This window comes from Microtus oregoni, unplaced genomic scaffold (assembly GCF_018167655.1).
Source record: "Microtus oregoni isolate MIOR12 unplaced genomic scaffold, Mior012 000008F_ref0000371, whole genome shotgun sequence".
Taxonomy (NCBI): domain Eukaryota; kingdom Metazoa; phylum Chordata; class Mammalia; order Rodentia; family Cricetidae; genus Microtus; species Microtus oregoni.
Genome location: NW_024543067.1, coordinates 51,961,535 through 51,988,275, shown reverse-complemented (window position 1 = coordinate 51,988,275; position 26,741 = coordinate 51,961,535). Strand labels below are relative to the sequence as shown.

The 26,741-nt window shown below is 40.3% G+C and overlaps 1 protein-coding gene across 1 annotated transcript; it reads right to left on the bottom strand.

Moving 5' to 3' along the window:
- Positions 1–396: 396 nt before the first annotated feature.
- On the bottom strand, positions 397–26,741 carry LOC121451435 (prostate and testis expressed protein 14-like). Its single transcript, XM_041656883.1, has 5 exons — positions 26,725–26,741; positions 15,771–15,894; positions 5,617–5,730; positions 5,044–5,200; positions 397–614 (listed from the first exon to the last, which is right to left on the bottom strand). The coding sequence occupies exons 2-5, from the start codon at positions 15,835–15,837 to the stop codon at positions 602–604; spliced, it is 351 nt and encodes a 116-aa protein (XP_041512817.1). The 5' UTR covers positions 15,838–15,894; positions 26,725–26,741; the 3' UTR covers positions 397–601.

Sequence of the window (26,741 nt, the reverse complement as noted above, 5' to 3'; positions counted from 1 at the left end):
TGAGAGGTGGAGTGTATCATTTCTGTCCCTTCCCAAAGAGCAGAGGTCATCTGACTTCTGGATAACGTGGCTGCACCAATGTTTTGGCTGCAAATATGCTCTAGACAGCAGCTTGTTCTAACACCACAAATAACACAGGGTGAAATAAAAGCTGATTTACTTGTCTTCCTTCAACAGATGAGGGAGCAACCTGCAGGCACTACTTACCAGTTTCAAACCAGAGAAGAGACGCAGCTTCACTAAGTTTCCCCTTTCTCCTGAGCAGACTCTTGCAGCAAGCTGTTAGTGCCAGACAGCTGGCGATCAGAGATCACTCCCAGAAAAGACTAAGACAGCCTCTAGTCGATGTATAATGCACACACACACACACACACACACACACACAAATAAGGGTAAACTAATTTAATTGAACATAATCTAAGAAAACATATTGAACAGTGAACTCAATTTGATAAGTCATTCAATGTTTTGCACAACACCCAATGTAAATTAAGGGCATTCATATAAAATAGGAACTGTATCCAAGGAATGTTATGTAGAAACCAGGGTATGAGGCTGGAGGTATCATTCAGTAGAAAGCTTGATGATCCAGGATTATAACTTAGTGACCAGCTCTGAAAGAAAAAGATTTCAATAATTGTAATAAATAAATAGTTATGTTTAAACATAAAATCACATGCCATAACCCATTCATGTTTCTAGACTTTGAAATGACCACCTGAAAGTATAAACAAGCTGGGACATAAGGAGAGGACCACTAGAAGAGTTTCCTTTAGACTGCAAGTCATACACTTTGTAGGTTGAACATAAAACCTACAGAAATTATAAAAATAAATATTCTGAATGACCCCAACTTCAAAAGCTATGGAAATGTACTAAAGTAAAGCTAAACAGCAGAGCTTTCCAGAAGGACAATGAAGCCCATGGTTGAGTGAACAGACAGTGGAGATGGACGCTGTGGTGCAGGAGCTCCCTCACCTGGGACGTCTCATCCTCGTCACTTGACAGCACTGAGCATGTCTAAGGGATTCCACAAGCACACCTCTGGGTGCGTCTGTGAGGACATTTCTTGAGATGATTAGCACGCGAGGTCTCTGTCCTACACCATGGTGTAGGATGTTAATGTATTTTAACGTTTGACAGAATGATAAGAGATGGGAGAATTTCCTTGGGGAGCCTGGATGGAGGAAGTAGGTAACCAGGGATTTTTCCTTGGGAGTTGTATCTTTTCTTGATTCCTTCCTATTTCACTTGGCTGTGCTTCCCCCAGGCATGAATTTAAAATCTCTGTTCTACTGCATCCTCCTATTATGATGGAGGAAACCTCTGAAATCAAGAGATAAACAATTCCTCCCTCCTTTCATGGTTTTGCTCAGGTCACAGCAGTGAGAAACTACCTACAGTTGCCTAGGTTCTCTGACGGAGAATGGAGTGGGACGCTGGAGCTCTTGTTTGCGGGCCAGCCTGGCAGAAAAGGCATCCCTGGAGTGGAGGGCCATTAAAGGTAGGCACCAGGTCTGCGTGGTCACAGTTACCAGCTAGGATACACATATTGTGCAAGGGTGACAATCAAGAGGAGCAAGAGTGGGCCCTATGCCAGTCAAAGGAAAGGAAGGAAAACAAACTCCTAGAAATAGAGAGAGACTATTCAGTTGTCAAAATATCAACACCTGATGCAAAGTAAAGAGAGGTGTCAGGGTTTTGGCAGTGCTGAACATTGACGGTTCAGTGTTGTGAGGCTACAGAGTACAGGGAAGGGATAAGGGCGTACTGTAATGTTCTGTCCTGTCCCTTTAAGAGACAAGCCCCGCCCACTCCGTCCCTTCAGCCTAGGCAAATGCATCTTTCTTAGCTTCTATACTGTGCTCTGTCTCTGTCTGCTCCATCCCTCTTCAGAAAAGGTGACTATGGCCTCTCCTCCTCTTCCCCTCCTCTCTCTCTCTCCTCCATCTCTCTCTCTCTCTCCCCTCCCCCTTTTCCTTCTCTTCCCACTAAATAAATTATGCCCAGTTCTTCTGCATGGCGTCTATCCATCTCTCACCTGCTGCCACAGCTCCTCACGGGACCAGCTGCCCTTCCGACCCACCGATGTCTCTCACCCACAGCCTCCCCTCACTGCCCCCTACTGCCCCTCGCGGACCTGTGCCACTTTTATCTTAACCATTACATTGGTGCTCTGTGACAAGGCCAGGCTCCTTCCATCCATAGGCAGGCTGGCTGAGGACACATGGAACCCTGGGCTCAGGAACCTGGTTTCTTCACAAGAGCCCTGCCTAAGCCCTGACCTCTATGCACACCAGCGACTTCGGTGATAAGTTTTCCTCTTCCAGTCAGCTTAACCATTTCTCTGATCCTGAGGAACTGACTGTTGAGCTCCTGGAAATCCTCTGTTCCTAGCAATGAGGGAAAGGCCCCCAACCACAGCCTTCATGACTACAATTGAGCCCTTCATTGACATTCCTTTCTGGTTGCTTCCCATAGCTAAAAATGTGACTAGACTAATTGGGTTAGTCCTCCCTTGCTAGCACTGCACACGTTGAGTGGTGTGCATGCTTTGGGGCACGGGGTTCCTCGTTTCTTTCTCTTTTCTTTTGGACCACTCGTAAGTGGTCCCCGCTATGAGAGACCCACTCAGGAAGGCTTCTAGCCTCTGGCTTCTGAGTTTCCCAGATCCGGGCCAGTCGGCTTCATTAATACCCCACCTGTAGAGAGAAGATGTTCTTCTACAGGCCTTGTGGTGTTTGTTCGTTGTTTTCATGGGTTTTCACGTTTTCAGCTATGGAATATAAACCCTTAAACTATCAGGCACCCACCTGTAAACGCTCTGCCGGTGTCCTTCCGGCTCTGCTTTTCCTTTCACTTGTCAGCCCCTTCCCCACCCATCTGAAAATGCTCTTTTCCTTTTGCTCCCATTCCTTCTATCCTTGCCACTGCTACCACTGGTCCCATGGAAACCGACAAGATTAGATCACCAAGGCAGTTGTTTCCAATTCTAGGCTTTGCTCCCCATAATGGCTCAGCTACAGGGCAGCTCACGGTGCTGAGTAATTTTCCTCTCTGCTTCATGTATAAAAGAATGCGTGAATGGTGTGGCCACACGGATGCAATTCTGTTTTAAATGCATGTTCTACAAGCCTCTATATCTCTCTTGTTATTATGTTTAAAACTCTTGTGGCTCAAAAAACGTGACTTTTCCTTACAAAACGGGATGACAAACTTTTTGACTGAGGTCAGATGACCTTACTGCCATCTTAACTGAGGTCAGGTGACTTCACTGCCACCTTAACTGAGGGCCAGATCAGGTGACCAAGTCCCACCATCTTTACTGGGGTATTCCCTGCCTGGTTCCCTGGGGCTGACCCTCTTACATGTGTGTTTTGTGTGGTGACATGCCTTTGGTAGGGCCCACCAAGAGCACCCACCTCACCTGTTTAATGTGTGTGTGAGTGCATACATGTGACTTAAATGCACATATGTTTAGTGTTAAATGTTATAATTGTCTGTCCATTATATCTCATTTCAGACTAACAAAGCAATAAGTCTTATGTTTTAAATTGGTATGTACTTTTAAGTCTCTTACATAAAATACTATATATTAAATCCAACCCTGCTTTAAAATATATTAATCTATTCTCTACTATTCTCAGTTCTGCCATTAACCTTCTAGTGCAAGAAGTTTTTCTTCTTTCTGTCTTTTAAAAGTGTATTTTTACCTGTACAGTCAAGCTTAGACCCAGCTCTCCACACAGATTCTATACTGTAGTTATAACTCATCTATACCCAGTAAACAGCCCTCAACTGCTCAGAGGTATGGGGAATATGGCATTTAAATGCTTAATTATTAAAAAAAAAAACCTTTCATAACAGAGACAGGTTGGCTCCTAGCAGCAGCACTCTACTTTCTTTTCTGTCAAGACAGGTGGGCACAAAACAACGTCTATCTGCACTTTGCTTCAACTGCCAAGTGCTGACCACTGGATGAAACTGCCTTTCATCTAAACTGAAGATCTCCAGACAGCGGAGAGAATCACCAGAATCAAAAGTCTGGCTGTTCAGGTCAAGGTAGCCTTGTCTTCTTACAGATATCTTAGCCCACAAGATTTTCTGAAGCCTGGCAGGCCCTGCACTAAACAGCAAAAGAAAAATATGACTCTCAACAACCATGAAGGACCCTGCCAACCAAGTTAAGTTCTCTGTCATTTTTAAATCAATATCTCAAGCAAAATTTTATTCTTCTCAAAGTTCTCTGATGCAGTTTGACAGATGAGAGGTTTTATTGTTTAAAGGGACAACCTCACCAAGCAAATTTCTATAAGATACAAGTTAACAAAATTCTCTCTCATAGTCTGCCTTTCATAGTCTTAAAGATACTTTTCATTATGCAAAAATATCTGTCACAGTCATTCTGTTATAAATATGCTGCTGTTTAATCTTATATTTTCACAAACCCCCAAAATTCTTGTGAGTTCCAGGGAGACAAATTAAAGGGTCGACTTTAAAGAGGTCAGATACACCCCCTCTCAATTTTCTGGTCCTAATTTTTTTTCCTAAACATAACTTTGTTCTCTGTTTTGCCAATATCTTAAATAGGTCTAAGAGATGAGACACTGGACATTTCCATACCACAAACACCAGTCAGGAGCAAAGAGACCAACTTCCCCAGGATGTGACCAGCACCCATCTTTCTCAGGTTCCTTTCCTTCTGCTTCCATCCTGTGCTCTCTCTGATCCATCCCTCTTTGGAAGAGGTAGCTGGGACTTCTCCTTTTCTTCCACTTCCTCCTCCTCCTCCTCCTCCTCCTCCTCCTCCTCCTCCTCCTCCCCTCCCTCCCTCCCTCCCTCCCTCCCTCCCCCCCCTCTCTCTCCCCTTTCCACATTTCTCTATAACCCACTAAATAAAGTATATCCATTTTCTCTACGTGGTGTCTCTCCATCTCTCACCCACTACAGCTCCTCATGGGACCGACTGTCCTACTGACTCACCAAGGTCTCTCACCCACCACCTCCCACCTGCCTGAGACTCGGCTGCCCCGTTACACTTACCTAAGTAGAGCAGGCCAAGAAAGGACTAGGTCTCTTGGCTTGTTACAGAAAGAATGAGAATCACAACATATATTTTGAAATAGAAAACTTTTCATGGACATAGTAGTGTTAATGCAACTACTAGCACATGTCTGTATTCCAACTAATCGTTTTTTACCTGCAGAGGAAGAAAGGCAAAAGGCAAACCAAAGGCATTTTAGAATGAATCATTACTTCATCAATGAGAAGATCCCAGTTAGATGGTCAATCCTTCATCTGTTGATTTACACACAGAGTACTCTATTCACAAAGGTACTTAGTGGAATTTTAGTGTATAAAATTTCTTCATTCCTGATTGAATTCACCTATGAATATGCAAGAACCACCAAGAGTGCCTTTAAAATTATTATTTATCTTAGTTTATTTATTTGTCTGAACTATCATTACTGGCAACCAGTACCCAAAGTAGGAAAGCCCTACTTTTATACAGAAGCACATTCTCCCACACTCTCCATCTTTACCCATGAAGCTAAGGAAGGCTGTATCCCTCAAGGGCAGGCATGATCACTCTAAAACCTCTGAGACCTCACATACCTATAGACAAAATGGTTAGGAGACACTTCTCCTTATCTTTTGTCTCACAGTAGTGCTCTGATGTCTTACAAATCTTGGAAGATAGGTAATGTTCACACTTGATGCATCGCAGAGCTGAAAGGCAAAACCAAGTGTGAGAGGTTTATTTAGGGTCAGTTTCAAGCATCATGCTGTGGCACAGAAGAAGAAACGATGACCAGGGGAAGACTGGGTTGTCTGTTTTGTGGACCCCTGCAGGTCTCTGGAAAGGGATGACTTCAGAACAGCAAAAAGGTCTCTTTACTCTAAATTTTGGGAATAGACATATGAGAAGGATGAATATCAAAGATCTGATGGGGGCTGCCTAAGCCAATGTGGGAGCCTACATAAGTGGATCCGTTCCACCTTGACTAAATGTCAAAGAGTTTAGGCCTATTCTTGCTCCTTCAGGGTTATTGACAGGAGATTTAACTTACGGTGTGGCTACTCACAAAGATGTCTTGACCTGGGGTGTGGTTACTTGGTGTTTTGGGTGTTAAGATGATAATCACTTTGCTTGTTCTTGCATTACAATAAAAAAGTCTTCTGCTTTTTAACCTTTTTGGATTGGGGTATTTAAAGATCATTTGAAGCAAACATGGGTGGATTCAGTATTCCTGGGTTGCCCTCCCATGACTATCCTATGTCTCTTTATTTCTTTTGTATTGCTGTTTGTTCTGTCTAACATTTCTAATCCACACATTCATACCCTGGAATGTACAAATGCATTGAGGCTGGACCCTGACAAATGCAACCCCAATGTGTGGGTATGACAGATGGTGCCCAACATGGGATGCCAACAGATGCCCCTCAAAGCAGGACATATGACAGATAACGCATGGGCATCTGGCCAGCAGTATAGGAGAAAAAAAAGTAGAGGAACCTGCATATGAATATTACACCATAGGTATAGAGGTAAGAATTGAGTGCTCAGACAGTAATAGATAATAATGGTAAAAAGGTGGGAGACGAAATATCTGGAGTAAAGTTATATATTACTGTATGCATGGGACAAGGAAAGAGTAAACAATGGTTTGTACATTTACTTGGGTGTATTTTAATATCCAGAGGAGCTGGCATAGAGTAGAAACAAATGCAAAGAATTTTAGAGTTTGTAGATAATTAAATACTCTACTCCTCTGCCCCCATCCTGGTGGCATAGCAGCCCTGGCCTAAAGATAGCTCTGGGATTTGGAGAGGCCAAGGTGTGGCCCTATTGGTGCTCCAGTCAAGCTGACCTGCAGATGCTGTGGCCTTGGAGCAGCAGCCTCTGCACTGCTGAGCAGGTAGGGAAATGAAGGGAGCATGGGTGGGGCACATGGCCTGGCAATGGCTGCAAGCCAGCTGTGCTCATGTGCTTTAGCCAGCTGAGTCTGGCCTGCACCATGCTGCAGTGAAGAAAGTCAGGAGGCAGAAAAGTTTGGAGGCCTCCCACAGAAGGTGCTTTGAACAGGAATTATCTAGAGGCAGTATGGCTCACAAAATCAAACAAGTTTATAGGGGTAGACAGCCAAGCTGCAGAGAGCACAGCTGTGCCCTTCCCTGCTCCCAGCTTCAGCTGCAAGCCAAGGTCCCTGGTTCCCAGCCTGACAGTCAAGTATCTGTTGAAATGCAAATGTACCCCTAACCAGGTGTCTGAGAAAACCTATCAGCTAGTGAAACTTGCAGTTTGGATTTAAAAGATAATTTGTGGGAACTGCAGCCCCCAGTTGATATCCCTGCCCCCATTTGAGGTGCTTATCTGCAAGGAAAACATAATAAATTCCCTCTGCTCCTGGAGCGGGGAAGGAAGGAATTTTAAGTGCATGGTGACCAGTCCTTGATCCCTGCTAGGGTCAGGTTACAGTCCCTTCGCAGCCCCCTCCTCATTTGGTGCCATGTTATAAAACCAGCCCAGCAGACAACAAAGAGAAGCTGTTCCACCTCAAGCTGTGCTCTGTGTATTCATTCAACCTGGACACCCTCCGCCGAGACTCTTGGTTCCAGCCCGCGCTGGCGCGGCAATAATTTACAAACTTTAAATAAGATGTCCAATGACTATGGTCCTATTTATTATTATTTACAGGGGATCTTGAACCCCTCAGTGAAATTCTTTTTTTTTTTTTCTTAAAGGGGAGTAATGATCCTGATTTCCCCAGACAGCTCATGGAAGTTGCTAAACACAATATTGGTTCTAAAAGGAAAAGCATACAATATACATGCCCATAGAGATTTGAAAGCACAGCTTCAAAAAATAAATAAATAAGGAGAATTACGCCCTCAGTCTATGTTGTTTATGTTGAAAAGACCCTTGCACTAGATTTTGGAAAAGACTTGATCCTGTTTCAATATGGAGTCCAGGGCATGTCTGTATTTTTCCACAGGAGGAGAATGAAGCAAGATGGCTTCCAGGACATCTGGTCTGATGTGTGCAGCAGAAGAATGCCAGCCCCTATGACATCATAGTCACTGGTGCCCCCAGAGCCTCAGAGAAGACTATGGGTGAAATTCCTGAACTTGTGTTTCTGACTTTCTTATGCCATCATACTGCAGTCTAAGAAAGGAAAGAAGATGGTAGTGATGATTGGTGATTCCTAGTTTCTTGGTGGACTTACTGCATAAAGATACACATCAATGTGTCTTTCTTACTTTGGAGCTGGTCCAAGAATGCTGAAAGAAGGTTTGGATTATCCATACTATATCATGGGATACAGACCTCATTTTGCCAGTACGGTATTCAATCTGTTCTTGCAATAAAGGACATGAGAACTGAGACCTCAAATTATCCCTCTGTGGAAAAGAGACTCATTATGGAGACAAAGGGTGACTGAAACCCCTCTTCAGAAATAATGAGGAATCACCTAAAAGTTTTTGCTGCTGCTCAGAGACTGGGACAGTTTGAACTTATCTTTGAAAGTTAGAAGCAGCAATGCTGTTGGACTATAGGAGAGGAAAAATATTCACAGCTCATCCATCACAAAAACCTTCTTGTCATCTTATTAGAATGGATTTAAGAGATTTGTTCCCTGAGAAATTATGTGTTTATTGTTAATTTTTATGATAGAATTATGGTATTGACCTGCCAATATTTGTAACTTCTTTAGTTCACATTGAAGATGTTACTGATCAGAAAAAGGTTAGAGTTTGTCCAAGACAAGTTTGGCATTGTCAATGAGTCCTTAGATTTGATACATTTAAAAGGACAAATTTGGATTTTGATTGCAACTAAAAACTGTTAAAGACATCTGAGACCAATTTAAAAAGGCAATTTCACCTCTGGTCATCTTCTACTACATTATTAGGAGATATTGTATCCATTGGAGTATATGTATCCCAAAGCATTATTTGCTTGTATATGATTGCCCAGTTGTCTATGAACTCTTTCATTGGAAAGTTGGCTCAGAGGTATATAATACCCAGCTTTGCATCATCCCTTAACCCTTTATTTACAGAGTCTGATAGTCAATTACAGGTAAGATCTTTTCCCCTCTAGACAATCTAAGACATGGTGTGCATGACAGAATGTACATACCAATGACAGGTAAGTCTGGAAAGTGGAAGAAGACAGCCTAAGACAGACACAGTCATTTGTCCTGTAGCAGAAGCACAGGCTTTATTAAATGAATTAAAAAGAGAGGAATATGTGGGGACTCACAGAAGTTAGTTCACTCTAACTTGGCTGAAGGTCAGAGAGTTTAAGCCTACTCTTGCTCTTTCAAGGTTACTGACAAGATGGCTGACTTAAGGTGTGGCTACAATAAGATATCTTGACCTAGAGTATGGTTACATGAGAAGGCCCACAGAGGTGTTCCACCATGACCAAAGGTCACAGAATTCATGCCTATTCCTGCTCATTCAAGGATATGATAGGAAGTTTGACCCAGGGAGTGGCTGCCTATAGGATACTTGGTCTAAGAAGTAGTCACTGTATGCCCTGCCTAAATAACAGAATGCTTAACTCAGGATATGATTGCTTGGTGTTTCAGATATTAAAACAGGTAATTGATTTACTTGTTTTTGTGCCATGTTAAAACAGTGAAGTCTTTTTCCTTCTTACCCCCCTTTTGGATTGGGCTATATAAGTAAATGGAAAATAAACATGTGCAGATTCAGTATTGGGATTGCCTTCCCAATTTGACTCTGCAAAATCTCTCTTCCTTTTTTTTCATATCTCTGTTCTTCCTATCTAATATTTTTAATCTACAAGCTCCTACCCTGGAACATGTGAGCCTGGTTGAGGCTGGACTCCAACAATTGTTGTTATCATAATGAATAGTGCAGGCAAAGTTAATTTTATGGTGGCATGACTCCTGTGGACTTTGGTACTGTCTAATCTTGGTGTTCCCAGGCATGAAGTAGACAAGAAGGCTACTGTATTTGTGTTTGATCCATATGTGAAGAGAAATTTTCAAACAAATGGAGGAAATGCTATACTGAATCATGATAAGAAGGAATCTTGGCCAACAAACACATTTCCAGATGTGAGTCACTTTTTAGACCCAGAACTCCTTGAATGAAAGGAAAACAAAGTCCCCAAGATAGACAAAATCAGAAAAGAAGCTCAACATAAAATATAATAAAAAAAATTAAACGTACAGAAAAAACAAAGGACATTAAAAATTACAAGGGAAAACACTATGTTACTTATAAAGGTATGTTCATTAGAATAACCCATGACTTTTCAGTGGAAACTCTGAAAGTCAGAAGGACCTGTTTAGATGTTCTTACAAGCTCTGAGAGATCACAGACACCAGTCCAGACTATACACAGCAAAACTATCCATTACAGTTGACAGCCAAAAATGACTCTGTAATATAAATCGGAGCAATTATATTCTCCAATGCAGCTCTACAGAAGACATTAAAAGAAAAGCTTTAGTCTCAGGAAGTTAACTGAAATCAAGATGACATAAGAAATAAATAATCAAGAAGGGGAAACCCCACACCACCACAACAAAATAATGTAAAAAACTAAACACTGCTCATTAATAATTCTCAATATTTAAGGGTTCAATTTACCAACAAAAAGAAGGAACCTAACAGATTGAATTAGAAAAAGGACTTATCTTTCTGCTATAGCTAAAAAACATACCTCAACATCAAGGATGGATATCACCTTAGGGTAAAGGGATGAAAAAGAGTATTTTAGGAAAATGGAGCCAAGAAATATGCAGAAATAGATATTTTAATATCCAACAAATTAGACTTCAAACCAAAACTAATCAGAAGAGATAGTGAAGGATAATGCATATTCATTAAAGACAAAGTCCACCAAGAGGATATTATAATTCTAAACATTTATGTGCCAAACACAATGGCACTCAAGTTCATAAAAGAAATACTACTACAGCTAAAATCACATATTAACCTCACACAGTGGTACAGAGTGACTAGGGTCTTTACTCTTGCCAATAGACAGAACATTCAGCAAATAAATAAATAAATAAATAAATAAATAAATAAATAACAGAGTGATGCTGGCATTAGATAATGCCATAACTCAAATGCATCCAACAGAAATCTATAAAACCATTCCACCCAAACACTAAACAATATACTTTTTCACATAAGCTCATGGAATATATTTTTTAAGTAGACCACATGTTAGAATACAAACAAATTCTCAGCAGATAGAAGAAAGCTAAAATAACACATCCTGCATTCTATTTGATCATCATGAATTAAAGCAGGATATCAACAGCAATATAAAAGAGAAAGAACACAAACTCATGAACATTGAAAAACTAAGTACAAAATGAAAAATGGATCAATAGAAAAATCAAGAAGGAAATGAAAAGCTTTTCAGAACTGAATGAAAAATGGTAACACATATGCAAATCTATGAGATACAAAGAGGGCAGTTCTAAGAGACAAGTTCACAACACTAAGCTCCTACATAGAACAAATTAGAGTAATCTTATATTAGTAACTTAATGAAATACCTAAAAGATTAGAAAAACAAGAATAAATAATATGACACAATCAATGTAAAGAAATTAAGCTCATGGTCAAAATTAAAGAAATAGAAATAAATCAATCAATACAAAATGTCAATGAAGTGGAGAGTTGGTTCTTTAAGAAAATCAACAAGATTGACGAATCCTTAGGCAAATTAGTCTAAAGATGGAGAAAGAAAACTCAAATAAATAAAATTAGAACTGAAAAGATTTTACAGCAGACACCTAGGAAAATCAGACACTCAAGAGAACATACTTAAAAAGTGTTTCCACAAAACTGAAAAACCAAAAAAGAATGGGACAAGTTTCTTGATATGTGTGACCTACTAAAATTAAACCAAGATGAAATAAACAATTTAAGAATCATAATCCCTAGTGAAACAAAAGTCGAAATTAAAATTCCCTGAAAACAAAAAAGCCCAGAGCCAGGTGAATTCAGCACAAATTTCTATCAGGCCTTCAAAGAGTTAACACCAACACTCTCCAAATTATTCTGCACAATAGAAATTGGAGAAAGATTTCCTAATCTACCAAGCACATAAAGATCCAACAAAGTTGAAAATTTTAGACCAATATTTCTTATGGATTCAAAACATCTCAAAATGCTTCCAAACCAAATTCAAGAACACATCAAAATTATTATCAACCATGATCAAGTTAGCTTCTTCCCAGAGATTCAAGAATGGTTCAACATATATAATTAATGAACATATTGTACTATATAAACAGACTGCAAGACCAAACTGACATGATCATCTCAGGAGATTTAAAAAAGGCCTTTGACAAAAGCAATATCCCTTAATGATAATTGAGACCATTGATACAAATAATAAAGGAAGCTCATATGAGGCCCAAAATCAATATCATCCTAAATGGAGAAAAACTCAAAGCAATTCCACTAAAATCAGAAACGTGATAAGGATGCCTACTTTCTCTATTTCTATTCAATATAGTGCTTGAAGTGTTAGTTAGAACAACATAACAACTAAAAGATCAAAGTATCCTTATTTGTAGTTGATATGATTTCATTCATTAAATACCCTAAAAGACTTCACCAGGAAAGCTAATAAACACATTCACCAAAGTAGAAGTATACAAAATTAGTATACAAAAATCAGTAGACTTTCTATATGCAAATGACAAATATAGTGAAAAAGAAATTATAGAAACAATACCTTGTAAAACAGCCTCAAAAATACCTTAGGATGACTCTAATCACACAAGTGAAAGACATGTATAACAAAAAACCTTAAAGCACTGAAGAAAGAAATTGAAGAAGACACAAGAAGATGGAAAGGTCTTCAAGCTCATGGATCAGTAGGATTAATATAGGTGAAATGTCCATCTTACCAAATGCAACTGACATTAAATTCATGCATAGAAATTGAAAATGCAATCTTTAAAAAGAAACATCAAAATTTCAGCACAGCAAAAATAACCCAAAATAATAAAGGAACTGCTCTAGACATCATCATCCCAGATTTCATGTTGTACTACACAATGCAAACAAAAATACAACATGATATTAGCATGAAAACAAACATGTTAACCAATGGAATGGAATTGAATATTCAGAAATAACTCCACACACCTATAGACAACTTATTTTTTGACAAAGAAACAAAAAAAGTATACAATGAAAAAAAAAGACAAAACCTCCAACAAATGGTTCTGGTCAAACTGGATGGCTGATTTGTAGAAGAATGAAAATAGATCCATATCCATTCCCCTGCCCAAAACTGACCTCTGAACAGATCAAGGACCTCAATGTTAGAGCAGATACCCTGAATCTGATGAAAGAGAATGTAACAGGAGATAGTGGCCCTTGCCTTCAATCCCAGTACTCAGGAGTCAAAGGCAGGCAGATCTCTGTGAGTTAGAAGCCACCCTGGTCTACACAGCAAGTTCAAGGACAGTCAGGGCTATTGCACAGAGGAAATCTGTCTTGAAAAACTGAATTGAGGGCAGAGTGGATAACATGCAAGTGAGAACCAAATTTGAATTATGGTACAGCAAAAGACTTTCTGAGCAGGAAATCTGATAGCACAGGTATTATGAACAACAATTACTGAATGGGAGGGACCTCATGAAGTTGAAAAGTTTCTGCATAGAAAAGGATGCCATCATTCAAGCAAAGCAGCAGCCTGAAGACTGGGTAAAGATTGTTACCAATTATGCATCTGATAAATAGCATCTAGATTATATCATGAACTGGAAAAAACCTGAACATCAAGAAAACAAATAACCCAGTTAAAAAATGGGGTATAGAACTAAGCAGAAGAGTACTCTTAAACCAAAACACAAATGTGTAGGCAGAGGCTGCTTGTTCATTTCCTGGCCACCCAGACCCAAAATAATCACACAGAAACTATACTAATTGCAACACTGCTTGGCCTATTAGCTTAGGATTTTATTTAACTAACTCTTACATCTAAAATTAACCCATTTCTATGATTCTATATATTGCCACAAGGCTCATGGTTTACTAGTGAGGTTCCTGGCATCTGTCTCCTTTGACAGCTACAAGACATTTACTTGACTCCGCCTCCTTTTATCCTCTATCTCTACTTGGAATTCTCACCTTGCTCTATTCTGCCCTATCACGGGTCCAAAGAAGGTTCTTTATTAACCAATGGTAACAAAACACATTCCCAGAATCCAGAGGGGAATCCCACATCACAAATGGCTGCAAAAACTTTAAGAAATATTTAACAACCTAGTCATCAGGGAAATATAAATGAAAACAACTTTGAGATTTTATCTTACCCTAGTCAAAATGGCAAAGATCAAAACAACAAATGATAGTACATGCTGATGAGGATACAGGGAAAGGGAATGACTTATTCATTGCTGGTAGGAAATAAGTGTGAAAGTTCCTACTGAAGCCGAGAGTCAGTATATCTCAAGATCCAGTTTTAGTACTCTATGCCATGTATCCAAAGGACTTCCCATGTTACTAAAGAGATTTTTGTTCATCTCTGTTCATTACTGCTGTATTCATAAATAGACAAAAATTGGAAACAGCCTAGATGTCCATCAGCTGATGTACAAATAATGAAAATGAGGTATGTTTACATGATGGAGTGTTGTTGGACTGTTGAGAAAAATGAAATTATAAAATTTGCTGGTGAATGGATGGACCTAGAAACAATGACTCTGAGTGACATAACCCAGACCCCAGAGGGCAAATATGTCATGTTTTCTCTTAAGTCAATGTTACCCTTTAAGTTTTTGATATGTGTGCTACAATCAAAATGACCTGTGCAGTTAGATATTTAATAAAGAACCAGAGAGGAAGAAAGAATCTCCCAATAAAAGGAAAATAGAATAGAATGTTATAGAGATATAAAGGTAAAATCAGAGTAGGATTAAAACGGGGGCTAAATGGAAGTGAAGGGTAAAGGAGAAGATATACGGAGTGACAACTATCACTAAAGGTCTTTTCAAAGACCATATGGAAATCTACTGCTGTGGAGGCTTCCTAAAATACATATATGAGAGAAATTTAAGTGGAGTTATATGATAGGAGAGACAATGACCTAACTATACAGCTATTGCCACCAAGTAAAACCTCCAATGCAAGAAACGGGTTACACCTTGTTGAGTCTTTAGCCAAGGACATCCCATGGAATTGCCTCCACCAACACTATAGACTACTACCAAGGCTGTTGGTTACTCTCCTCACCCTCATGGTCAGGCTCATGGTAACACTGTAGAAAGGAGGTCACTAGTTAGTTCCCAGCTGCTCAGACATGAAATAATTACACAGATACTGTATTAATCAAATCACTCATTGGCCCATTAGTTAAGCATATTGCTAGCTAGCTCTTATGTCTAGAATTAACCCATCTCCATTATTTTATATTTTACCATGAGGTTTGTGGTCTCCCGGCAAGGTTTCAGCGTGTCTATCTCTGGCAGCTGCTCCATGGCTTCTCTTTGACTCTGTCTCCTTTCTCCCAGCATTCAGTTTAGTTTTCCCCACCTAGCTCTACTCTACCCTATCAGGCCAAACCAGTTTATTAACCAAAGGTATTCACAGCATACAGAGGGGAATCTCACATCACAACACTTACTTAGTCATGGGCCATGGAGAAGTCCAGTTGTTACCCAAATAGGTGCTTCACTCCTACTGACTAGCATTCATGGTTCTTAAAGATACTGTGTACACCCCATATAAACATTGTGACCTACAACTTACCCTCTACAGAGCAGAGAAGAGATATGGTCACGATGAGCAGTGTGCTGATTATTGTTGCTGAATTCATGTTGGATGGTAGAAGATGGCTTGAGGTAAAGGATGACCACTCAGTCCCTTTATAAAGCTGGGGAACAGGAAGAAATCTCCAACATCAGCACAAGGAGAAAATGCCCTTTCTATTTACTTTTGAGAAACCACATGTACAATAATGTGGGAAGAAGAGGCTGCCCAGATATCTAGCTACAGCTGAATCAGATAGCTTTCCCTGCCTTATCTCATCTTCTGTGTGTACAAGATATACAGTTTTCTGTTGTTTCAGTAATCTCTCTCTCTCTCTCTCTCTCTCTCTCTCTCTCTCTCTCTCTCCAGACATCAGCAATTGGGATGTAAAGATTGTTAGAGGTTTATATGTCCTAGTTAGTGCTACCAATGAGACACAGCCTAGATTATCTGAGTATCAACTGGATAATTGTCTTCATCAGGTTAGTCTGTAAGCGTGGCCATGGGGACTTGTCTTATCAATGGATACAGGAGGGTCCAGCCCACTGTGAGTGGTGCCATACTTGTGCAGTCATCCTGGGCTAGATAGGGAAACTTGCTCAGCTCGAGCCTCTGAGCAAGCCAGGACAGCCAGTAAGTAAAAAAGAAAGAAGTACTATCCATGGAATTTCTCCAGATGCCTGCTTTGAAGTCCTGCCTTGACCTTTCTTCAATAATTGATCATGATCTGGAAGTGTAAACCATATACCTTTCTTCCCTAGTTGAATTTAGTCACAGTGTTTTATCACAGCATCACAAGGAAACTAAAACACAGTCCACCACGTACTCTCAGGGTCAAGACCATGACACCATCTCTATGGGGATTCTGTTTTTCCAAATGCTACTTTGCTATAAGGTGTGTCTCTCTTTGCCTGACCTTCTTGTATACTCATATCCTTATAACCACTTCATTATGGAGGAGCAAGCACCTGCTTCTTTGACAGCCTGGCCAATTATTTAAAACTTCTTTACTTTGACATTTTTTGTTCCTCTTATACTCTCATTAACTGTCTTTTTACCCAACTACTTCATTATTATCTTTCAAACTATTTTTCTTCTCTATTTTAAAAATTTATTTTATTTTAATTAAAATACAATTGCATAATTATTCCTTCCCTTTTCCTTTCTTTGACCCCTCCTACTTCCCTCCCCCAACATACTCTCAAATTCATGGCCTCACCTATTTTTATTTGATTAGTATTTTTACACATATGTAAATTTATAACTATAGAAAAACAACATGCTGAGTCATTTGAGTGTTGTTTGAATGATTTCGTAGCTGACAGACTATACCCATGATGCCTCAACAATATGGCTCCATATAAGACATGAGAAATGATTAACACCAATATACAAACTTACATGGACCAGGAAAAGCTCCCAGTACCCACCCCCAGATGAAGAACTACAGGTAACCAATGACTGCTAAGAAAAGAAGAATTTGTTTTTTTCTGGGGATGAGTTTCTTGACTGGCTACATAACATTGAACAGTCAGACAATGTCCTTTTTGAAGAAAACCTTCCCTGACAAGCTTGTCTAATCTGAATCTCTTCTGGTTTTCGACAGCCATCTATGCTTGACACACTTGTGATCTCGTTGAGAAGACTTCACATCCTGTGAGGTTCTCAACCAGTGTCTTGGTTTAGCAGACAGTATCACACTTAATAAAATGATCAATGATAGCTTACTGAATGATACAGTTGGAAAATTAATTAATGAGCATGAAATATAAGGGTAGAGACTTTTGTTCAATCCTAGGGAGAATTTTATAATAAATAGTACAAAGCTATAATAGGGCATTTTGTGCAATGGCTTTCAAGTAACTTAGGAATTAGGGCAAGTACTCTCCTGGGAGTTCATGGGTAAACCTGGTAGGGGTGTTGTGTTCCTAGAAACAGCCTTTCTAGAATGTGATCTTATGACCTGTGACATTAGGTGACTAGTCTAAGGACATATCACCAAGGGGATAGTGAGCACATCCATCAGGAAGGACATGATGAACATCTAAGAATCCTTGATCCATACCTCCGTCCATACTGTGTACTCTGTCTGTTTAGAAATAATTCCTGAAAATTTAGGAACAGTTGGCAGTTACCTGAGAGAGAGAGAGAATCATATTGCTTTTTAAAAAATGGATTATAAGAAAATATGATAGTTGTATGTGAAATTAAAAGAAGAATTTCCTGTTGTTCATGGGAGACATACTGGATGCCATCAATAGTACAATGCTAGGATAAATCCATTTCCTTGTGAAGCCTTTGAAGAATGTTTACTTAGGAGGATGGTAATACTTTTAAATATTTATTTATTTATTTTACATCTTCAGAGCAGTTTCTTCTCCCTCCTTTCCTCCCATTTCCCACCTCCCCTCCATCTCCATGCCCCTCAATCCACTTCTCTGCTTCTGTTCAGAAAGGGGTAGGCCTCCCATGGTTATCAACAAAGCACTGTGTATTAAGTTGCACTAGGACTAAGTACCTTCCCTTCTATTAAAGCTGAGCAAGGCTATCCAGAATGAGGACTAGGTTCCTAAGAGACAGCCAAAATATTAGGGACAGCCCCTGCTCCCACTGTTAGGAGTCCCACAAGGAGTTCAAGCTACACTACTGTCACATATATGTAGAAGGCCTAGGTTGGTCCCAGAAGGTTCCCTTCAGACTCTGTGAGTTCCTATGAGCTAAGTTAAAGTTAGTTGTTCCTGTCAGTGTTCTTATGATGTCCTTGAACCCCTGGTTCATACAATCCTTCCTCTCTCTCTTCAGCAGGATTCCCTGAGCTCGGCCTAATGTTTGGCTGTGGGCTTCTGCACCTGTTTTTATCAGTTACTGGATGAAGGCTCGCTGATGACAACTGGGGTAGTCACCAATCTGATCACAGGAGATGGTCAGTCCAAGTTATGTATCCACTATTGCTAGGAGTCTTAACTGGGATCACCCATGTAGATTTGTGGGAGTTTCCCTTGCATCAGGTTTCTACCTGGCCCCCAACCCCCCACCCCACTTTCCAGTCATCTCTTTCAGTACATGCACTCCCCAGTTCAATCCTTCATGGTCCCCACCCAACCGCAGTCCACCCAAAAGAACTCTTCTAATTTTCCTTCCCAGGGAGATTCATGCATCACCCCCCTCCCTGGGCCCTCCTTGTTACATAGTCTCTCTGGGTCTGTGGATTGTAGGTGGGTTTACTTTTCAGCTAATAAAGAATGGCTATATTTCATCCATTCACTCAGTATCTCCATTCCTTTATTCTCCCTCTTTTATTTATTGTTTGTTTTCTTGGCTATAAATAAGCCAACTAGGGAATAGAGAGATGCCTCAGCAGTTCCTGGCTGCTCTTCTAGAGGACCAGGGCTCTATTCCCAGCATCCACATTGCAGCTCACAACTGTCCCCGACATTCAGTGGACCTAGCTTGGTCCTATGCAGGTTCTCCAGCTATCAGTCCAGAGTCAGTGAGTTCTCACTAGCTCAGGTCAGTTGTTATTGTGGGTATCACCATCATGGTCTTGATCCCTTTGCTCATATTATCACCCCTCCCTCTCTTAGACTGGTCTCAGATAGCTGTCACTAGTGCTTGAACTGATGTTTTGGAGCACATTATCTTTGGAGGGATACCTTGCTTAGCCTAGATATAGCAGGGAGGGCTGTTCAACCAATAGCCTTTAAATACCAGTCCACTTGGGTGTGATCTCTTATATTATAAATGCAGTCGTAAAGCTTGTGCTGTGTGTGCATGCTCTGTCCCTCCACTGCTAAATTCAGTTCCTGTTCCCCATTCCTGCAGAGGACTGCAATTTGTGACTCTACTCCTAAATAAAGAATTCTTTATTATACTCAATTCTGAGCTAGTGTGGGATTACTTTACCGCATCCATCTTCTTTTGGTGCCCATGTGAATCCCAACTCTATGCCTCTTGGGATAGGCCCAAAAGGCCCAAAAGGTCTCCCACCCCCACCCATCTGGCTTGTTTTTACCTACTAAGAAGTTTTTGAAAAAGTCCGCCAGATACTATGGGCCTGTAGGCTGAAGATGGATGCCCCAAAATTATAGAAAAATTTTGGGTGACTATCCAGGCAGCCAGAGATCTCTGTCAATTCTAGAGTTTGAAGTTGCTTACAATGCACTTCCTGTTTACTTAGGTAATATTATACCCTTCTGGAGTCTTTGATGGAGTTGAAGAACAGATAGTTATAGTTTTCCTTAGTTACGATAAAAGATAAAGTAGATATAAATATTGTAACTGTAATTATTGCTTGATACCTGTTTTGTTGTATATAATTTTTCCATTTTAAAGCTAAAACATTCCTTTTTATTTAGACAGAAAAGGGGAGGTGATGTGGGATTCCCTCTGTATGCTGTGAACATCATTGGTTAATAAAGAAACTGCTTTAGGCCTATTGCAGCACAGAATAGGGCAAGGCAGGAATTCCACACAGATAGAGGAGGAGAGAGCAGCCATGTAGCTGCAGTAGGAGACAGACTTTGGACACCAGATGAAACCTTATCACAGATTAATAGAAATGGGTTTATTTAAGATATAAAAGCTAGCCAATAAAAATCATGAACTAAAAAGTCAAGTAGTGTTGTAATAACACAGTTTCTGTGTGATTATTTTGGGTCTGGGTGACTGGGACAAACAAGCACCCTCCAACAACAGGGGAGGGTCTTGGTCTTGCCTCCAAGTGAAATATCAGACTTTGTTGACTCCCTATGGGAAGACTTACCCTTTTTGAGAAGTTGATGGAGTGGTGGGGGGGGGGCAGGACCGGAGGAGGGAAGGGAGTAAGAATGGGGATAGCTATGTAAAATGAGAAAAGATCATATTTAAAAACTAAGAAATATAATTTGGCTGGTAAAGTGATCTGGACAACCAATTCTGAATGTAGTTTTCTCTGATTCCCAAGAAATTTGCCTTCAGGTGTCAATCATTTTCTTAAACAGATTCAGACTCCATTTTAAATTTGCTCTGCTACTATTTTTCTTCCTAGTATTCCATTCTCAGAAGTATCTGTATTTGTATGTCATCAACTGTTTCTGGGTTTGATTAGTTTAATTGTATTGAGAGGCAGTTACCTCCACTCAGATCAGACTTAATCTTTTTAATCCCAAATTCCCAGGTTTATGGGAGGAAAACAAACAAAACCAAAAGTCATCAACTTACTTTTCCTACGAGAGTCATGAGTTTGACTCCATCTATTCAAACATGAGATGGTGTAATAACCCGAGGATCTTAGGCACATGTTGGATGGCGCAGCTGCCCCCTCTCCTTTATGAGATAACATGTTATTTCTATAGCTGCGACTGGACTAACTGGCAGTGTCATTGCTGACACTACAGAAAATAGCCACCTTGCTGTCACCTGACAGCCATCCCACAGATCCTGGAAATAGTACTGATGTCTAGGAGTAGATTTAATTTTTGGATGAGTTCTAGTAGATTTTATATGTAGCAATCCTAAAAATGAAACAAAAGATTTTTATATAATTACCTTCAAAGCTGAGACCAGAATGAAATGTTTGACAAAATTTTATCAGTAGTTCTGAACCTTCCAAATACTCCAGTCCTTGAATACATTTTCTCACATTGTGCTGATCCCCAATCATAAAACTCTTCTCATTGCTACTTCACAACTGTAATTTTGCCACTGTTACAAACTGCAATATGAATATCTGTGTTTTCCAATGCTCTTAGGTGACTCACAGGAGACTCACCCAGAAACTTCATATGAGAAGTTGTGTTGTTATTGCTGTTGTTGTTTTGATAAAAGCAGTGTCTCTCTTCAGTTGTTCTTCTGGGGAGGGGAACTCATGGGTATCCATGTTTCTGGACTAGTCTAGCTTTTCTGTTTCCGAGGACTGTGTGTTAGCAAAATGATATACATTATTAAAAGCTTGCACAGAGTGGTGTCTGCACTGCAGGCCACAGATGAGGCTTGGAATCCTGAATTTCAGAGAGGACCATGAGGGAGCCCTGTGTTGTTGGCCAAAGCTGAAGAGATACTCCAGTATCCAGCAACACATCGAAGACAGCCATAACCAGAAATAGCAACTGTGGCACCTAAATAGCAAAAGCCCCCTGAACAGGATACTTCCACGTCTGGGGTAGGGAGGAGAAATGGACAGAGAAATTCTGTGTCCCAGGAGAACTGCACAGAGTGGGCATACACATGCAGATGCCCCTGCCACAACAATTGTGCGAACATCAGAGGACAATGTGTAAGAGACAGTTCTTTCTTTTTACTGTATGAGTCCTGGGTGTTAAACTCATGTCATCAAGCTTGACAACAAACATTATTATTCACAGGGCCATCCTAATCTTGACAAAATCTTAGCTTCCTTAACAAAACTTTGATGATTAAAATGGCCACAAGTTGGGATAATTACATGAATGCTTCCACTATTTACTGTTATAGAGTTTCTAAAATACTATAATGTACAAAACCTTTGTTAGTAAAATATGTAACCTGCATTGGCCCCTGTCTTTGATTATCAGACTCAGAAGAATATGTCTTTGAGAATTCACCTTTAGAGATTAAGGAACTATCATTTGCTTCATCCTACCCTCGCCCCCTCCCACATATCCAGACACCATTACATCAGCACTGCCCTGTGTGCCTGATGAACATGTGGTGGGTTTCTTATGGTAGCCTGGGACAGTACTCCCAGGAAGCATGGTCCAACTGTTCTTTGCTAGATGGACCTCCCAGTAGCTTGACCTGACCTTGTGGGGGCTTTACTATAGCCTGCAGGCTTGGCAGTGTCTCCTCCTCCTGCTGCACCTCCTACATTAGACTGTAACTTGGAATTGCTTTGATGTGCTGCAACAAGCCTCAAAGCATGCTCAGTGACTTTCAACTGTGCCTACCTCATGTGTAAAGCAAAACTGCCCTATGGCTTCCCTCTGGTTCTTCACCACAATGGCCACAGTGAGACCCTTCTTTCCCAGATCAGTGTAAGGCAGTCAGCAGAGTGATCTATAGTTCAGGGCTGCAGCAGGGCCAGATTTCTTCTATCAAATACACATTCCTAGAGCCCAGCAAGAGCAAATGAGATACAACTTTTTTTTTTGCTGTTTCTTCCTCTTCCATTCATCCCCCTCCCACTGCCTTTCTCCTCAGGCTGCAAAGGAGATGATGGAGTAGTCAGAGATGTCCCTGTGGGTGGGGCAGCTACATTGTTCAGTAAAACAGAGCCCCACTTTTGGTTGTTAAGGAATAAAGAAATTGAGCAAGCCCCCCCCCCCAAAAAAAAACTTTTCTTCTTGTTGAACGGTTATCTGGCTTCTGCTGCTGTTGTCTTCCACATATTCAGATTTTAATGTCAGTCTCTAAAATTTTATCTCCTGATCTTATTTTGCTTTCCCTTAGGAGAAAAAGATCAGATTTACCCCTAAGAAATATAAATGAGTATTGCAAGAACTAAAAGAGAAATGCAATATATATATATATACATATATATATATGTATATATATATATATATATATATATATATATATATATGTAAAGTATGTTTATTTTTCCAGTCTCAGAAGCCTCAGACCAGGCAAGCCAGACATATCTTATTAAGTTATGTCTATTACCTTAGCATCTAGCAAGATGATCAAAGTCTAGGTTTTTATGATTGCTCATATTGTCACCTTGACAAGATCCACCATCACCTAGGGACTATTCTCTGGGATTGTCTGGTTGGAGAGATTTTAGCGGGAGTTAACTGAGGTGGGAAGACCCATTGTGAATGTGGTGGCACCTTCTGTGATGGGGTCTAGTACTGAATCAGAAAAGTAAGTGAGCTCATAGCCAGCTACACCTTCATCTGCTCTCACCTGCAGAGGTCACATGATCTGCAGCCCCAGGTTCTTTCACTATGGGCTGTACCCTCAAATTATGAACCCAAATAAACCCCTCTTTCCTGAAGTTTCTTTTGTCAGGCATTTTATCACACCAGTGAGAAAAGCAACCAAAACAATTTACCATGCTACTTTATTTTTTTTGTGGTCTCCATTCTAATGCAATGTCTCTTCAGGGATCTTTCTCTTAAGTTATTAAAGAGAATTTTCAGAACTCTTCTTTGGAGATCTAAGTTTTTATTTTCTCTCTCCCTTTTTGAGTTTTAAAAGCATTTTTATCTTTATTTGCTTTTATATAGTACAGTGGATCCTATAACCTAACTGCAATCTGAAAGCTTATGGCATATAAATAACCTAATGATGCAAGTCTCCTTCTCCCACTGTCCATACCCTGGCATAAGGCAGAGTAGACTAATCATATTAAAAATAATATCAGAAAATATTAATTGTAGGTATGTGTTGTTCTAGTCATTCCCCACTGTTTCATGTCTTAAGGAGCTGAATTTGGTTTCAATGTTTATACATTTTTTCTTTATTATAAATATTTAATTTCCAGCATGGGGAACAGGTTATCACAAGCCAGCTGAGCACCAGAGATAGGTCTTGCTCTCATTGTTAGAAGCCTTACTGAGAGAACTAACTACACAATTATCACAGACATGCAGAGGGCTTAGGTTGGTCCAATGCAGGCTCCCTGACTGCTTGGTACTTAAAAGCTTCTGTAGAACAAGAGACACTGTCAATAGACAAAGGGCAGCTTACAGAGTGGGAAAAAATCCTCACCAACCCCACAACTGACAGAGGACCAATCTCAAAAATATAAAGAATTCAAGAAGACAGACATCAAAATACCAAATACTCCAATTAAAAAATGGGGTATAGATCTAAACAGAGAATTCTCAACAGAAGAATCTCAAATAGCCAAAAGACACTTAAAGAGTTGTTCAACATCCTTAGCCATCAGAGAAATGCAAGTCAAAATGACTTTGAGATACCATGTTACACCTGTCAGAATGGTTAAGATCAAAAACATGAATGTCAACATATGCTGGAGAGGGTGTGTAGTAAGGGGAACACTCCTACATTGATGTGGGAGTGTCATATATCAATCTGCTGATTTCATTGGTTAAGCAATAAAGAAACTGCTTGGCCCTAGGTTAAAACATAGGTGAGAGGAGAAAACAGAATAGAATGCTGGGAGGAAGAGGAAGTGAGCTCAGACTCGCCAGCTCTGCTCTCTGGAGCAGAGATGCCTGCTCCGCTCTCCCAGGTAGACTCGATAGCTCTGCTCTCTGAGGCACATGCGATGAAGCTCCGACCCAGGATGGATGTAGGCTAGAATCTCCCTGGTAAGCCACTTCGTGGGCTACACAGATAATTAGAAATGGGCTAGTCCAGGTGTGAGAATTAGCCTAGAAGAGGCTAGATAGAAATGGGCCAAGCAGTGTTTAAATGAATACAGTTTGTGTGTTGTTATTTCGGGGCATAAGCTAGACAGGCAGCCGGGGTGCTGGGGATGCAGCCCCGCCGCGCTCCTATTACTACACTACATTGCTGCTAGGAGTGTAAACTTGTACAGCTGCTTTGGAAATCAATATGGCAGTTTCTTAGAAAATTTGGAATCAATCTACCTTAAGACCCAACTTTACTAATTTTAGGCATACACCCAAAGGATCTTCAGTCATACAACAAGGACACTTGCTCAACTATGTTCATAGCACCACTATTTATAATAGCCAGAATCTGGAAACAACCTAGATGCCCTTCAACTAAAGAATAAATAAGGAAAATGGGATACACACACACACACACACACACACACACACAATGGAGTACTATTCAGCTGTAAAAAATGATGCTCTTATGAAATTTCAAGCAAATGGATAGAATTAGAAAAAAAATCATTTTCAATGAGGTAACCCAGATCCAGAAAGACAAACATGGCATGCGCTCACAGATGCTTATTAGGAATAAAATATAGGATAACCAACCTACAATCCACAGACCCAGAATGCTAGATAACAAGCAGGATCCAATGAGGGAATGCCTGAATTTTCTTGGGAAGGGGAAGTAGAAAAGATTTCCTGGGTAAACTGAGGGTGGTGTTGGGGACATGAAGGGATTGCAACTGGAGGGAGCAGGTTGGGCGGACTGAGTGATCTTAAGTGACACTCCAGCTGCAGTGCTTGTCTTGATGGGTAGAGAACGGTGTCTAGATTGTATATTAGGGTGATGCACAATAAGCAAATCCCTGCCTGTTTTGAGTTGACTTTTTCATTTTAAAGACAGTTTTCAGAGAGTGAAGGTATTTGCTATCTATATAGAGATTTTCTCTCTTCTACTCTCTCTCCTCCCTTTGTTTCTTTCTTCTTTCTCCCTTTCCTTTCTCATTCCCTCTCTCCTTCCTTCTTTTCTTTTTTTAAAGAGAGTTTCTTACTTTGTACCCCAAAACCTCTGAAATTTATTATGCAGCCCAGGCTACCCTTGAACTTACAGAATGTACTCTGATTAAATCCATACCCATTACCTTCTGGTGGCCCCTTATATGCCTGTTGATATTATTTCTCTCCCTAACCAGTAATTTTTCTACTTTCATGCCGTTTTGGGGGTTAGTTTGCTTTGGTGGCCAAGTAAGTTTAATTGGGGTTACATACATGAGCATGGGCAAGGGATTGTTTACAGGAGCATGGCTAATCTTTCAGTGACTATACCATTGAAGAGAGTTTATCTCACCTCCTAGTGAGCATTAACTGCCAGGGGTTTGCTCAGGGAAGCTTGAGACATTGTGAGTCCCTTCTGAATAGATGCTGAACTGTTGATAGGTCCAGACTTGTGCAGATGGTTATTATAGCTGCCGTGAGCTCATGAGTGTTGTGGCTATAAAATGAGGGCTGGACTCATTGGGGTTTCTGTCCCTCCCAGTCCCCCAGCCATTTAGTTCCAGATAAAATCACACAGAGAGTCTGCATTAATTATAAACTGATTGGCCCATTAGCTCAGTCGTCTTATTAACTCTTGTAGCTTATATTAACCCATTATTCTTATCTACGTTAGCCACATGGCTCAGTACCTTTCAGCCGGGCAGGT